Source organism: Apostichopus japonicus, chromosome 16 (assembly GCF_037975245.1).
Source record: "Apostichopus japonicus isolate 1M-3 chromosome 16, ASM3797524v1, whole genome shotgun sequence".
Lineage (NCBI taxonomy): Eukaryota > Metazoa > Echinodermata > Holothuroidea > Aspidochirotida > Stichopodidae > Apostichopus > Apostichopus japonicus.
The window spans coordinates 21,717,332-21,734,100 of record NC_092576.1 but is presented as its reverse complement, the minus strand read 5'-3'; the positions used below and the strand labels follow the sequence as shown (position 1 = coordinate 21,734,100).

Genomic DNA, 16,769 nt, shown 5'->3' with positions numbered 1-16,769 from the left:
ACCATGTTAAGACTCATCAATCAAAACGGCTGGACTATTAAGCTCATCAGAAGCAACCCAAAATTCAACGAACAGTATAAAAAAATAACAATTTTCTAGGGTAAATGGTGTCGGATATCATCCATGGAAGGGAGGGGGTCCATTTTTTATGAGAATTTTCTTTGGTTAAGTAATTAGAATTCCGAATATAATTATGGACTTACATTAACAGAAGACTGAACTAAAGTTACGAAGCCACATCAATTTAACCGTATGAGCATGTCAGATGTGCTGAAACATGGCCTTTTAAAGCAGAGGTATTTATAGAAACATTAGCAGCATTAACAACCACTGGCAAAAAGGTGCAACATACATCATATCCGTGACACAACATTAGTTTCTCAAACAACAGTGATCGTAACAACGAAATGATTTCAAGCACAAAATTGGGGGTCCATGAATGTGTTTGTGAAAATTCATCATTTTATATTGCAAAAGTTTACAAAATTGTTCAAATGTACAAACAGAAATAAGGAAGACAGTTTGCCAATGACAATTTAAACGGAAATGAAAATGAACAGGAAAAGTCCACAGAAATGTGAAAGATTGCGATCGAGCTTTCTGCAAGAAGACATTTATGTTTGTTTACTGTAATTTGATAATGTCAGAGCCAAGAAATGAATTCAAAAAAGAAATAGCTGACGGGAGAAAGAAAGAAACAAAGCAAAGGACAAACTCTAAGTAAATTTGCAGACGAAACAATTTAGAGATGTTAGTTGAATTTTTCGAGTCAGAGTTAGTCTGTAACATAAGGCTGATTGCGTGCACACACATACGCCGACACGCGTAATTTGACTAAACCGAACCCAAAAGTGAACTGTGTTGTTAGCATGCAGGTTTATCTACAGATTCTAAAATGTGAAAGCATCTTAATTTTTTGGGGGGTTACACGTGACTAACAGTCAATGCCCCCCCCCACCCACACCCTCTCTCTCAAATTTGGGGAATATGCTGTAAACTTGTATTCAGCATTCGATCTTATCTTATAAACATTACTTAGAGAGCCAACGCCCTTTTGGACAATGTGTGACAATATGGCACTTCAAAGCACTTTTATTGACTGTATGAACTTCCAGTTTCTATTGGGTATATGTTTGGAAGTACTGTACACTTTGCACTGTCAGTATGATATAAACTGGAATCATAATGACTATTTTAGTAAATATTTTATTTAAGTTTAGTCAGGCTGGAATGAAAAACTCTTCTTTTCTTTCCATTTCCTTTTTTTGTTCAGGTTTATTTTCTTTCCTTATCATTGTTATTAGACCATCTTCCTTATCGAATTCAATTTTTGTTTCCTTTTCTATTTCTTCTTTTTAACTTCAACCTTTTAAGCAGTTGAAGTTCATCAGTTAAAGTGACTGGACTATTATAGTCTAACTCACCGACTATTAGATCAATTCCATCAGATGTAACACTAAAGACATTTTATGGCCCTCACATGGCATATGTTAACAATGCATAAACAAATGTGTCGAGCACAGATGGTGCTCAATGTCATTCAACGATGCTCTCTGTTGTTCATATGATTAACAAGAACATAATGTTTTTGGCTGAATTATTAAAATTGATAGAAGAGTGGAATAACCTTAAGCTTTAGATGCAATGAGGAAGTGATGTCATCATCAATGTAAGCCTTAAAACAGCTATGCAGAGATTTAGCATATTTTAATGCTTAAGATCTATAGGATCTCTATTTGGAAACACTATCAGCACTCTCTTTTTCTTTATTATCAAGACAAAAGCTTCGCCTTAAAGTTATTTTGCAAGGTCTTAAAGATGATCCCTTTATATCATCTTACAGTATCCTGAATCTTCCCAACTGACATTCAAGATGAATATACCCAGTGACCAGTGTTGTAGCCAGGAGAAAGTGAGTGCTGGCTAATTTGAAGAGAGTGGCGGCTAATTTGTCTGACGATGGCGAGCGAAGCCAGCCCGCGAGCATAGCTAGCCCTCCTCTGCATGAGGTCCAGGGGCCCTTGGAGGGGTTCGAGGGGCAAAGCCCCCGAAGCTACAGGGTTTTAGTTGATTTCAATGGCTAAAGGTGGCTCTATTCTACCCCTATTTTTTTCACCTGACAGTCTTTGTGAATAGCTAAAATTAGGTATGTTATTCAATACACCCTACGCCCCACAGACATCACTGAACCTAACACCCTACGCCCACCGGCATCACTGAACGAAAAAACCCATGCCTAGTAAAGCCCTCACAAGTCACAATTACATATTAATTATCATTGTAATTTGTATTGTACAAGGAAAGGCTTAATATATATGGTTTTGCATTTCACAAATTCTCAATGTTTGTATACCGTTTTGTATGATTCAGTGCTGGATTGTATCGCTTGATCCACAGCACCTGTGCAGGTGTTTGCAATAAAAAAAATCTTGTTCTTGGCAACTTACTTTTTGAGTTTTCGTGATTTATTTTACTCAGAACTTCAGAAGCCTCGACCATACCATCCTTTGAAACTTCAACAGGCTTCATCCGTTTTCTACCACATTTTTCGATTTTGCAGCAAGGAGTTCAGCCTTCACCGAGTCGTTATGCTCTATTGACTGTTCATGCTCCTTTTTAGTTTGTAATCTTATCCTAACACTTGGTGTTTTGTTCCATGCATTGCGACCAAAAGGCATTTTGTTAAGCTTTTGGCAATAAGTACAGTACATACCTTCATTTGGAACATATTTCAGCCATGGCCGATTCGTTTTCCACACCGACAGGAATTTGGTTGCAAGCTTTCTCTTTTTTTGAAGTCTTACTAGACTGTGCACTAACAGTACTAGAACTGGGTTCATCATGTGCGACGTCCGATTCAGTAGTATAGTCAGTAGTGGGAAGTTCGGCATACTGCGAAGATCGGCCACCCTAAGAAATACACGATTTTAAAAAGACAACTGACAGGAAGAGCCAAATTTCACCAAAAAGTACGAAGCTACAGTTATTTTCTCTCCAAAATGGCCCGTGTGCAAGAAATTACTTACATATTAGTCAATAAAATGACGGAGATCTATGAAGTCTGTTATAATTACTGAAAAAGCAACTGCGCCACCAATTTTATCACCAGCGCCGCACTGTGGGTTGCGTGTCCGAACTTCGCAATACTCTAGCAAGAAATACCAGTTCCACAATCACGAAGAATCTTCTTGGAAAACAACGTGAAAACAGTTTGCAGGAAAGAAAGTTTGGCCGTGTATCGTACTATAACAAAATTCTCCCACCATATGAAGTATATTTTCAAATGATTTATACCAGAAGATTTAGTTTTGGGGTGTTTTAAGTCTTAAGTGGCCGAACTTCGAAGTCACCATCCTACCGGGGGGTATGTTCAATAATTACTGCCATTTCGCGGAACTGGTGTTCCACAGTCCTCTGCTTCTGTTTCTGCTTCTGTAGGATACTCGTTAAAAAAAAAACCTCTCGGGTATCACGAGGATGTTGGTGTGCAGCGCAGCAGTGCTAATAACAATGCATGGGCAATCTTGTCTTAAACACCTCAAGACTAGGGCTCTCTTTAACGGCCAAGGATAATGTATTCCAGTCTTTCATGGTCCTAGGATAGAAGCTATACTGAAAAGCACGATGATTATGTGGAATTTGAGTATAGCGACCACGCCTCTATCTCATGATCATTGTGCCCAGCCCATAGAAACTAATCAATTTCTATGGCCCAGCGTCAGTCGCGGCCGCTAAATCGGCTTCCTCTTAACTTCTACTACTACTGGCCCGACCGGGAAAAAACTATTAATATTGCGCTGCGACATATTGCGATAAATATTTTGAAACCCGCCCAAAAATGCTTAACAGAAACCTAAACTTTTCGACGATTGCGATACAAATTTCCGAATGTACGAGCGAAATGTCGTTGTTGTCAGCGAAACGTTGTTGTCAGAGTAAATATGTGTGTGGTTGCTCTCTCGTACGTATCATTTACACGTGTACTAATGCAGCTGTTATGATTACCGTGTCTGCGCTTGTGAGTCATGGCTCGCTCGTTGCGTTGATGATTGATCATAGTTTCGTTGTATTAATAGTTACCCGGGTTTTTATTTGGTTTTGTTCAGGCTAGAGAATCGGACTACAGTATTCTAAATTCTGATTCAGAATAGTAATATTTTGAGTAAATTTGTGAACAAATTTGGACTTTAAAAGTCAAATATTTGGCATATTGTGTGTGTTAGATGGAACACAGTCAAATGAGCCATTTTGGACAGAATTCCTAATTGAAGCAAATACAGTAATACAAAGATCGGAGCAGTTTAATGACATTGTATTTATCCTCTTCCAACCGGCTAAAATTCTAACAATTATTACTATCACCAACATCCTTTACAGGAGGTCAGTGCGTTTATCAACATGAGCAATAACATAATTTGCACGAAGATTTAACTAACCGCAATATCTAACCTTAGTTACGTTAGCTTAGAGAACTAGTCCTTTGTGCCATCTGCTAGTAAATACAAGATGAAAATATGAAGACCAGGTATGTACAATATATTTGGTGAGTAAATTCAGGCATTCTTACAGGTCTGCAACAGACACTGCACAGTTAGTTCACTGTTACGTGGGAAGGAGGGATGAGAAGAGCACTCACAGTAGTTAACAAAGGCTTAGGATTTCATAATATACAACACGACTCTCAATCCTGTTGTCTTTTAATTTACAAAGATCTAAGGTGATCAGCTATCATCTCTACGGAGGATTGTTTCAGTTATCGCAATTCATGTGTGACAGTGTGAGTAACAACAGTCCCTCCTAGACTAGACGGGAAAAGATGCTGATCTGTGCACGATGACGAACCAACCAAAGGATGGACTAAGCCATTCAAACTAGTTCCACAGCATACAGATTCAGTCAAGCCAAACACATGAGCTGATGACAACTCCTGTGACCAGCTGAACTCACATGGAATACACTACAGGATGAAGAAGTGTACTGCCCTGATTATCAGGACAAATCTAACCTGCCCATCGGTACTTTAAAAGTCTTCACCAGTAACTTTACCAGAACCTGTCATGACCTGTCAATGACTTCATTACACTAGACTTCTGTTTGTTTGCCCAAAATAGCTGTTATAATAGAAATGTCCTCAACTACTAGTTTGATGTAAAATTACACTATAGCATGATAACACAGGTCGTGTTTTTCTATATTTGACCTCTGGCAACCTCAGATGACCTTTGAACTCCACCAAAAGCAAGACAGTCATTTTAATCAATATAAAGCATCCACATGAGAAGTATCCATGCCTCTTATCTTATGATATCCTGTTAAGAAGGTTTCACTGTTTGACATCTGGTGACTTCAGATGACCTTTGACCTCCAACAAACCAATAGGGCTCTTCTACTCAATGTGTGACATCTACTTGTCAAGTATCAGATTCATCAAAGTTACTCCTCTTGAGATATCATGTTTACAAGCAACACTCCTACGCCATTTTAACTGCATAGGTTTCTCTTGTCATCGAAACCAAAAATCATTTAAAACACTTAGTAGCATAGACCCTTATACAAATCACTGTTATCTATTGTTGATTCCACTTAGTAGCATAGACCCTTATACAAATCACTGTTACCTATTGTTGATTCCACTTAGTAACATGGACCCTTATACAAATCACTGTTACCTATAGTTGATTCCACTTAGTAGCATGGATCCTTATACAAATCACTGTTACCTATAGTTGATTCCACTTAGTAGCATGGACCCTTATACAAATCACTGTTATCTATTGTTGATTCCACTTAGTAGCATAGACCCTTATACAAATCACTGTTACCTATTGTTGATTCCACTTAGTAACATGGACCCTTATACAAATCACTGTTACCTATAGTTGATTCCACTTAGTAGCATGGATCCTTATACAAATCACTGTTACCTATAGTTGATTCCACTTAGTAGCATGGACCCTTATACAAATCACTGTTACCTATTGTTGATTCCACTTAGTAGCATGGACCCTTATACAAATCACTGTTACTTATTGTTGATTCCACTTAGTAGCATAGACCCTTATACAAATCACGGTTACCTATTGTTGATTCCACTTAGTAGCATGGACCCTTATACAAATCACTGTTACCTATTGTTGATTCCACTTAGTAGCATGGACCCTTATACAAATCACTGTTACCTATTGTTGATTCCACTTAGTAGCATGGACCATTATACAAATCACTGTTACCTATTGTTGATTCCACTTAGTAGCATGGACCCTTATACAAATCACTGTTACCTATTGTTGATTCCACTTAGTAGCATGGACCATTATACAAATCACTGTTACCTATAGTTGATTCCACTTAGTAGCATGGACCAATACAAATTACTGTTACCTATAGTTGATCCCACTTAGTAGCATGGACCCTTATATAAATCACTGTAACCTATTGTTGATTCCACTTAGCAGCATGGACCCTAATACAAATCACTGTTACCTATAGTTGATTCCATTTACCAGCTCCGGGGCTGGCTTACACTTTGTCATTGGCATCTGATAATTAATGCATTGAAGGAATAGGTTCAAACTTAATAAATACAGAAATGTATGGTAGGTAGTCTATGGAACTAACTGACAGCATAGAACAATGCCTCCAGAATAATGGGCCACTATCATACATTTTTACATATGTCAAAGTTAAAATATATTTAAATATATTCCAACTTCTGCTTTTGTGAAGGAACTAATCATAGAACGTATATAATATCCCAGAAGTTTGTAAACCTTATTTAACAAATACAATATCCTAAAATTTCTGATATTTGAATAACCTTGAACTGCTGATTGTAGAATGTATCATCATGTCAAATATCATTTGATTTAGGATATGTGGCAGAAAAGTTTTTGCAATACAACAAAAAGCACTAATAATAATATTAAGTAAATATTGAAGAAAGAAAGATATATATGTACAGATGAAATCCATCAATCCTAAAAAGCGATCGATAAAAAGAGTTTTTGAATTCAGATTCTGTCATTTCATTGAAAAATTCTATATTGTGATCAAAGTAGATTCAAAAACATATTATCTTGACTGAACAAAAAGCACCAATATTGATGTTTGAGGCTTTAAATGCAACTAAACTTAAACCCTGGTATTATTCTAAATAAAAGGAAAAGGATTACAATTGATGAATCAGTCATATCTGGAACCACCGTAATATCTGTTGTAGCTTATTCATTTTTGTCATGGCTGATTTGTTAGTAGCGCGAGTAAAACAATGTCTTTTGTGATCTGAAACAACACAGCTATTATTTGATTATTGTTATCATGAGAGCAGATTCTGTTGAATTATTGCTGTGTCAACCACTGTAGTTAGTTTAGAGAGGAAGCTGATTGTGATCATCTGAGAGCTGATGCAGTCATAGCCAAGGCAGTGGTAAATCTCTGACCAAGTAGTACATCACCTCCTCCATTATCGATAGTTATCTTCGTAAAACGTAGGATGCTGCAAATAAAAACAATTCATTTAGGTTACCATCCACATCATAAGTAACTTCCAAGTTTAACTTGCTTGAAACACTTGTGTAAATTTGGTTTAGAATAACATTAAATTCATCAGCAAGTGACCATGTAATACATGAATGGTGTTAAAACCATCAGCATAACCAGTTCACAGGCATAATGTAACACAGTTAAGAGGCGGGAGCTCCTGTTTATTTAAATCATGAACCAGTTCATAGCATAAGAGAAGTGAGGTGATCTCTGTGGCACTGAGGTCACATACTGGTATAACTGTGACCTGACACCTTGTAATACCAGAAAGTGACTGACCACCCTAGATAGTGTAAATAAGAGAAGTGAGGTAATCTCTGTGACACTGAGGTCACATACTGGTATAACTGTGACCTGACACCTTGTAATACCAGGAAGTGACTGACCACCCTAGATAGTGTAAATAAGAGAAGTAAGGTGATCTCTGTGGCACTAAGGTCACATACTGGTATAACTGTGACCTGACACCTTGTAATAAGAGAATTAAGGTGTTCTCTGTGGCACTAAGGTCACATACTCCCCAAAACTCACTGGTTTGGGGATTTACTAACTACACATTTGGAATATTTTAGCACTGCACACTGGCTCCCTAGGCACCACCCACTTACTCCTCCTTCCGAATCTATTCCAGGACACATGCATGCAGCTTGCCCCGCGTTTGGGTAGGGAGGGTGGGTGGCACGTGGGTGGCACCTAAGGGTGAGCCGAGGGCAGCGAAAAAGCGCATGCGAGCTCTGCTGATCATCAGAGAAGCCCCCACCCGGAGAAAAGGAGGTGGGGTGCAAGTGATGTTATGTACGACGGTAATCTTACACTGGAGTGCGCTCAAACCGGTGCAAGTTAGAGGTATCAGTTTGAAAAGAAGCCCGACGTTACGTCGTGCCTCCAGATATGAGTCTCCTAGAAGGAGCCAGTCGTCTAGGCAGACGAACAAAGGAATTCTTCTGCAACAGAGTTCCTTGACTGCCACTCCCGCTACCCGGGTAAACACCCTTGGGGCGGTGGATAGTCCGAACGGGAGTGCTGTGAACTTGAAGTCTGTTCCCCTGTAGCCAGGGGCGTCAATCCGATATGAAATGTGGGGGGGACGGAATCAATTCGAGTATTCCGGCCGTAAGTACTATCTAAGCGGAGCGCCACCATCGGTTGGCGCGCAGCGTACAAGAAAATTTTTCTTCTGGCAGACCCCTCAGATTGCAAGAAACGGCACTTCCCGTGCACTATGGCAGAAAGCAACACCCCTAAAATTGATAAAAATTTCAGGCAATTTTTTATTTTGGGAAATATTCTCGAAGGAAGTGATCGCCATTTATTCCAAAGTTTACCAATTCCTCATCTCTCAGAAGTGCCCAACATTTAAGATATCGAAACATTTTCGTGTTGGCTGATCCATGATCACCGCCCATCAAGGGCGGCGGAAGCACTTTTAATCTGGGGGGGGGCACCGACAGCAAAGGGCACTTTGCAGCAATTCGATTGGACTGATGCAGCCTTATATTTAGTACCCTTTACAACTCTTATTGTATTATCTTATTTGTGTACACACATCACTCCATCAACGCCCCCCCTCCCTCAAGGAAAATATGCATACTAGCACTGCAATATCCAATGTGCAAATTGGGAAACAAGGAACAAGTTTTCTTTTGAGACAAAATGAGGCGAAATCATGCTAATTGCTAATGTAGGAATCTTCCGAATTAGAGTTTATTTCTTGTTAATATCTTAACAAATTTGTTTCATTCGAAATAGTTTTGAGTTTGACCCACAGAAATTCACTAAGAGTCAGAGGCGTAGCCAGGAGTTGCAAAGTTGTATGTACGACTATCTGAGCGGAGCGACACCATCGGTTGGTGCAGAGCGTAGTAGAAAATTTTTGGTATTACAAACCCCTCAGATGGACGGAAAAAGGCCCTTCCCGAGTGTTCATTCTGGTTCCCTGGCCTCTTGCTAACTTGAGACACCTCAATTTTTATATAGAAAATAGGCACATTTTTAACCTGGGGAAAAGTGGGGGCACGTGCCCCCTGTGCCCCCCGGTTCTGCCGCCCTTGCCGCCCATGCCCGTGAGAAGTGGTGACTGGGTGAAGAAAAAGCCATGCCGTTTGACAACATGAGCAGAAAAAGTGAAAGTAGCGAAACCTAAGGTAAAACGCGCGATAACGAAGTGATTATTTTCCAGGTTAATTGAGACTGTATCAAACGCGAGCTTAGGACAAACATATTCAAAGGTAATGGCATTACTAATCCCGATATGTCGTCTTTGAGGTGTGTGGAAAATCCGCAACGACCATCAAAGAGCAATTGAATATTTAGGCCACATTTCGATTTCGAAAACACTTTTTTTAAATTATGACAAAATTTTATGACACCTTTGATTTTTTTTGGGGGGGCCTGTGCCCCCGGGCCCCAATGGGAACGACGCCACTGACCCCTGGGCCTCAGATATAGGCCCATTGCAGGGGTGGGCAACCTTTTAAATGAATGGGCCAGATTTTAGGAGTGAAAGATTGACAGGGCCGCACCTAACCAACGGCCTGCTGCTGATTTCAAACCTTTGATTCCGAGGACGTTCAAGCAATAGGTGTGTGTACTTAATCTGTATTCACAAAACCATAATGTCAATACAGTCCTGTTGATAATTAATGGTGATAATAGACCAACCTGACAGCATCATAAGTGCAGATAAATTCTAAGCAGCTGGTTCGTTTTTGGTGATGATGCAAAATAGATTGATTTTTTTCTTTTTCTTGAGACATCTCAAGGGCCGCAAAAAATCACTGGCGGGCCGCATGTAGCCCGCAGGTTGCCCACCCCTGGTCTATAGGAACGATGTCCCAAAATTTCCCCGGACATATAGGCGAAGGAAGCTATCCGCCGCGACTGCATGTGAGTTTCTCAACTTTCTGTCCTGGGAGTCATACCACAAAATGGTGCATTTCCTCATACGCCATTATTAACAATTTAAATAACTAACTAATAAGGCACAGCCCATATCCGAGTTTGTATAGCGAGCTTAGCGCAAATTTGGTGCCAGCATGTTAAACCAGGTTGCTATGTCTACGAGAATACATTTACATGAAATTTGAAAACAAGGATAGCAAGACAAACAACTTTTATTATGTTTTCAGGACCTCACACATGCGCATGTATCGTCAGACTTAGAAAAGGTCCCATGTGAGTGGTGGCTAAAGTGATGAAGGCATCAAAATAAATCAGTGGTTTTTCGTTGGAGTCCTCACGAAAGTTACCTCGGTTGCTAGGTGGATTTGCATCTGGTTATCGGGTGAATTCTGGTCGGAGCGTACTATGTAACCACCATGTACCCAGGGACGTAGCTAAGGCCTGATGATTGGGGGGGTGAAGTGGCTGAAAATCGGTTTTGAAGCCAGAAAATTCCAACTGCTGCTTTGTACCCCCACCCTCACGCTACTCGTCAACGATACGGTCAGTCAGAAAACCCAATCTTTCGCGACTGCACTTCTGTTACGAACTTGTTGCGATACATTTGTACCCACTGGCACTCATTTCAAAAACTTATTGCCCCCCCCCACCCCAACCAAATATTTTTGTGAAAGTCGGGCAATATGCTGATAGTTTTTGGGATAATTTGCAATGTGTTTTTCAGTGGTTATACTGATATTATTATTACCCAACAATTATCACCAATACGGAAGTGTAATAAGACGGAAAATGATTGTATGCTATTTGCATGCGATGTAAAAACCGATGCATGCCTGTATGATATGCACATGATGAATCGCGCAAAAAATTTTGGTTATATTTTTCGGGCAAGTCGTTACAACCCCCCCCCCCCCCTTCCCACAAAACAAATTGGGCTCCAACGCCTATGACGGTAGTTCTATTAGGCATTTTTTTGTAGTATTCAAAATCATAAGAAGTTTTTGTACGGTGGAGTATAAGAATCGCAAGAAACAATTTCCCAAAGTGGCAAGGAAAACGTGGTAAATATGACAGGTTAAAGGTCAATTTTGACCAAAATTTAAAAAAAAAATTTACATGAAAAGGCCTAGATAAACTAGAGTGCGACAGTCGGAAATTCCGACTGTCACACTCCAATTTTTCAACTAGCGTCAGTTTTACCATGGCTTGGGGGTGAGACACACCCACACCCCCTCTAACGACGTCCCTGCGCGGTGAATATGGACCACGATCACATGGTTCAGCCTCTGTTGAGTCATGGTGCTCCGTAGCCTTGTCTTCAAACGCCTCAAAGCACTAAAATTTCTCTCGGCTTCCGTCGAACTGGCGGAGGAGACGAGGAGCAACCGCAAGAGAGCTTCGACTTCACCAAACATAGCCCATACCACTGGATTCATCAACTTGAATATTTGTCTATACCCTTCAACCGACGACGAATGGAACTGGCCTCGAAATAAAGGCAGACTAAGCTTAAGATTGTTGGAGAGCTCAGGGTACCAACTCACGAGATCTGGGTGGAATTCTCCATTTAGCAACATTGAGTGATATTCGAGGATATGAATCCTAAGATGTGTAAGCCGTAACCAAATAGAGCCACGACACTACTCTTTTTCCAAATGTGTGGGGGGGACATTTGATATTGTTTTCCCCATCCATCGAAATGTGGGGGGGACGTGTCCCCCCGTCCCCCCCTGGATTGACGCCCATGCCTGTAGCTAAATGCGAGGAATCGCTGGTGTTTCGGGTGGATTGGTATGTGTAAGTAGGATTCTTTCAGATCCACCGTTGATGCCCACATCCCTTTGTTGAAGTATTGTATGATGATGGATAGTGTTTCCATCCTGAAGTGTTTTGGTTTTATTACCGCTTTGTTCAATGGCCGCAGGTTCAGAATCAACCTCAAGGACTTGTCTTTTTTTGGAGTGAGGAAGAATGACGAACAGAAAAGGGGTCCCTCCCTTCCTGTCGTCCTCACTATCGCGACCTTGTCCAACAATGCCTGGATTTCTGTCTCCAGAGCGCAGCTTTGGTCTGGATCTTGGGGATTGGGGTGATTTTCCTCCCTCTGCCTTCTGGAGGTAAGTGGGGTATATCGACGAATTCTGTGAGGTACCCCGCTGAAATCACCTCCAATAGCCAAGAGTCCGGACCCAAAAGTTCCCATTGCTGGGTGAATAGTCGAAGTCTCCCCCCTACCATTGGGTAGACCGTGGTAGGGTGGGCATCCCTAGCGCCGGGCACCGAAGGTGGATCTGGGTGGCTGAGCACCACGTGGGTCAGGTCCGGTCCTGCCTCGTCGTGCTGCTGGCTGTCTGGGTGCGTTCCGTGGCCGAGCCGTTCCTTGCGGTCTCCATCCCCATCCCCATTTTTGTCTGTATCTCGGTGGGGATGGTCTACGAGACCTGCAACGTCTGTCGTCTGAGGACGGGGCGTTTACTCCGGCTGTGGCTCCTGACAGGTCTGGGGCCAGAGAACGTTTTCGTGGGAGGGTTCTGTCCCTGGGTCTCCGGGTGTTCAGCCTCTAGAACTATGTCTTGGTGAGGGAGTCTCTTTTTTTGAAATCCGACTGCACAGCGTCTGCAAACTGGCCCCCGAACAGGTCTTCGTTTGCTATTTGGAGGTGTGTTAATCTCTCGCGAGTCTCCCCATCTGGCCACCGCATTGCTGCAAGGAGGTTGTCTCGTCTTGATTCCACCAGCTTTACGGACATCCTGGCGAACTGGTCACAGATGAGTCTCGCCAGTGGTCCCAACAGCCACAGGATTTGTGACTCCTGCCGGTCTGGAATCTGGTCTTTGTCCTCCGGCAGCTGCTGCGAGCATAAAAGTAGAAGCAATCTTTATCCCGACTCTGGAGGCCTGGTCAAAGTCATAGGCCGATTGTTCCGCTTTCTTGCGCAGCGGCTCTCTGAAGTAACCCGAGCTCAGAGCTTGTTCAGCTCTGAGTTGGTCCCTGACCTCAGCTGTAATGGACGGAACCTTGAAGATTCGTTTCCAAGTATCGTCATGGATCTTTAGGGCTCTATCCTGCTTTGCTGGAAAAGCAGTCCATCTCTTTTTGGCCTGTAGCCTTTCGATCCTGTCGAAGCAGACTGTGTCCACCAGGAAACAAGGTGTCGTGGACTGCGACGGCTCATTCGTTATCCGCAGTTTCGAAGTGGGCTCTGTTGGTTCAGGGTTGGGAGGCGGCTCAAAGCTGAGTCTTGTTGTGAAAATGTGGATGGCCTTTGCGATGAGGTCTGGGAGTAGGTCAATGCCTTTGACGCTTTGCTCTTCGTCCTCCTCTTCTTCTGCCTCGTCAACCTGTAATTCGTACTTGTCCAGGACTGAGGTTTCTTCCTCACATTAAGACAAGGTTTCTGACGCTACAAGCGCCAGTGCGTCCAGGTCATGGGTGTCAGTGGAGGTCTTTCCTGGTCCAGGGTTAGCGGCCCGACTAGCGGCTGTGGAGCGGTGGATGCGTCGGTTGTGGCCGCATTCTGTGGGGGCGTCATTTGTGCGATAAGTGGTTGTAATATAGCGGACAGTTGGGAGAGAAGCCAATTCCCATCTGCTTGTTGTCGCTCCCCTCGGGAGGGTCCCCAGCTCCTGTCAGTCTATAGCAGCTGTCTGAGTCCTGTGAGGATTCGTCCTGGACTGGAGATGGGTCCCTTGGATATGGGGATCTGATCCTTGAGCGAGGTCTGGTCGGCTGTGGTGCCAGTTTTTTCTCTATCCCTGGTGAGTTGTATCTCAGCGCTCAGGTCTGCAGGGACTGGCAATCTGGCAATTCTGGTGGTCCACTGGACCAGAGGTCTGGAGGTCCGGTGGTCTGTGGACCCGTGGACTGCAGTTGCGTCGACCCTTCTTCTGGAAGTGCGGTCCGTTTGGGTCTGAGGGCTTTGCCATTGCCCTTGTTGCTTCTCTTGCCTTTTGATAAGGCATTAGAACTTGTGCTATTCCCGGACCCAACCAGTACTGCAACGAGTGGGGAACCATAGCCATAGGCGACTGACTCCAAAATGTCCCTTCAGGTGTCTCCGGTTCAGAAGTCAGGGCGGGAGGTGTTGAGAGTCTTATGGGTTTAGATTGCAGTTTCTATCTGCGAGTTGTCATCCAGGCCTCTATCTCCTGCCACTTTGCTGGAGACAGCGTGATGCATATCAAGCATGTGTCCTGTCGCAAGCAAGACCTGCACATCGGTCATAGCTCATGGTGCCAGGTCCTTCCTGGATGGAAGAGCGAGCAAGAGGCGCACTACATACAGTTATCTGCCTAACTGCGCAAGTGCATAACTGTGCAAGTGCGTAACTGCGCAAGTGCGTCACTGTGTAACTGTTATTGCGTAACTGTAACTACTGCTTAAGTGTGAGGACAATTACTGTACCATTTCTATTGACTGTTTATTAAAGTAATCTCTGTAAAGTCTGTCAATGCCGTAATCTGTGGTAAATTCATATGTCAGTGAATCAAAGATCGTCTGAATTCATTAATAAATTAGAGATCCACCAGTTATCAACCTCTTCTCTGATTTTTGTCTTGATTTGTGTTAAAGATTTTTATTGGTTCAAATAGCCGGTACTTTGGGAGGCACTGGTAAACGTTAAAATATAGACACACACATTGTATGAACGAAAGCAAATTTCCTTGTTACCAATTTTCAACTTGCAAATCCCTTTAATAATTGTTAGTAATGACTAAGAGCTTTACAGTGAAATAGTTTCACAACCTGGGGTAAAGCACAAAAGAAATGGCAAAGTTTGAGACCAATTGAGATAACATGTGAACACCTTGAGAAGATGTTGCACCATTTGAGATAACCTGTTGACCCTTTGATGCTCAGAGGGTGAAACTGGTATGGGCCTCCTGAGTCTGCTTAAACCATATCTTCAAATCAACTTTCAATATCCAGGATGACTGAATGTTCTGCGAAAGACTTACAGAGCCCCTTCACAAAACTTGACCAAAGAGTATTTGACCAAACTATGTTCACCAAAAGAACATCATACCATCAGAAAATTGACAAATTTATTGTAGCTATAATTTTGGAGTTATCTTTAAAAGGTTTTCAAGCTATGACATTCTTTGACCTCCTTTGACCTTTAACAATTTCAATCATTAGGCATCTACCTACCAAGTATGACAATGATTCAAATGGAGGTTGTTGAGGTATCGCGTTTTACAAGCTGGCCATCACTTACACACAAGACATACATACATGCACACACACAAACATGCCAGCACAATTGCAAATGTTACTGAGCCTTTGGCATCGTAACTTCAAACCTCTGGAAAGTTAATTCTGATGTCTTGATCTGGATATATTGATGATCAGGAGAAGCCAGTGGATGTGTACACATTTAATGCTTGAAGCTGTATCAGCTACCTACAGCAAACAACACAGGGACTAGTTTACTGAGAGACAATAAACAGCTGTGAAGAGAGTACAAGACAATCATGATGGAAAAAAATACTAACCAGTGCCCTTCATCTTGTTACGACTTAAATCCTTCCTTTACTCCCCAAGATCATTTCTCTACCTTCAACACAAATCATAAATACATTGTGCACAAACCTTGTGAGTTTTACACTTACCACTTCCTCCTCCTCAGCCTTATGGGACTCTTCATCTTCATCATCTTCATCATCATCATCCTCTCCTGATGAGTCACGGTCTTGATATGACTGGTCAGAATCTACCAATTACAAAATGAAATCAGTCATCTGCTGATTATAGAAAGAATTCAGACAGTCTATACCATTTATAGAAAGAATTCAGACAGCATTTACTGATTATAGACAGAATTCAGACAGCATTTACTGATTATAGAAAGAATTCAGACAGCATTTACTGATTATAGAAAAAATTCAGACAGCATTTACTGATTATAGAAAGAATTCAGACAGCATTTACTGATTATAGACAGAATTCAGACAGCCTATACCATTTATAGAAAGAATTCAGACAGCCTATACCATTTATAGAAAGGATTCAGAGAAGAAATGAAGCTTACCATCCATTGATTGGCCAACATTTAGTGTATCCAAACAGTTGTCACAGACCCTTATTGGGCGAGAGGCAATCTGAGGTAATAAGTATCTCTTGGTAGAGCAACCGCTGCACACCACATAACCACATTTACGACAATGATGCTGTAGGAAGACAAAATAGAAACTGGTCTTGACTCAATTACAACAACATGTCATGCAAGTTTAATTTCAGTGATGATCATAAAACACACCTCAAATGTAGAATCAGTAAAGCTTTGTGATAATACTTGACAAAACAGGACACTCAAATACCTGACC

At 41.8% G+C, this 16,769-nt stretch overlaps 1 protein-coding gene across 3 annotated transcripts in view; it reads right to left on the bottom strand.

Annotated features, from left to right (window-relative positions):
• Positions 1-4,297: 4,297 nt before the first annotated feature.
• LOC139982821 (pleckstrin homology domain-containing family F member 2-like) overlaps positions 4,298-16,769 on the bottom strand; it is a 41,328-nt gene continuing 28,856 nt past the window's right edge. The window contains exons 7-10 of one of the 3 annotated variants that reach the window (XR_011798384.1): positions 16,475-16,613; positions 16,056-16,156; positions 6,382-7,495; positions 4,298-6,332 (exon numbers count right to left, since the gene is read on the bottom strand). Coding sequence is in view for 1 of the 3 variants with exons in the window: in XM_071995932.1 (XP_071852033.1) it covers positions 7,463-7,495; positions 16,056-16,156; positions 16,475-16,613 (273 nt within the window). In the remaining 2 variants the exon portion in view is untranslated. Of the gene's footprint in view, positions 7,496-16,055; positions 16,157-16,474; positions 16,614-16,769 lie in introns of all 3 variants that reach the window. The other 2 variants (XR_011798385.1, XM_071995932.1) reach the window with 2 other exon arrangements.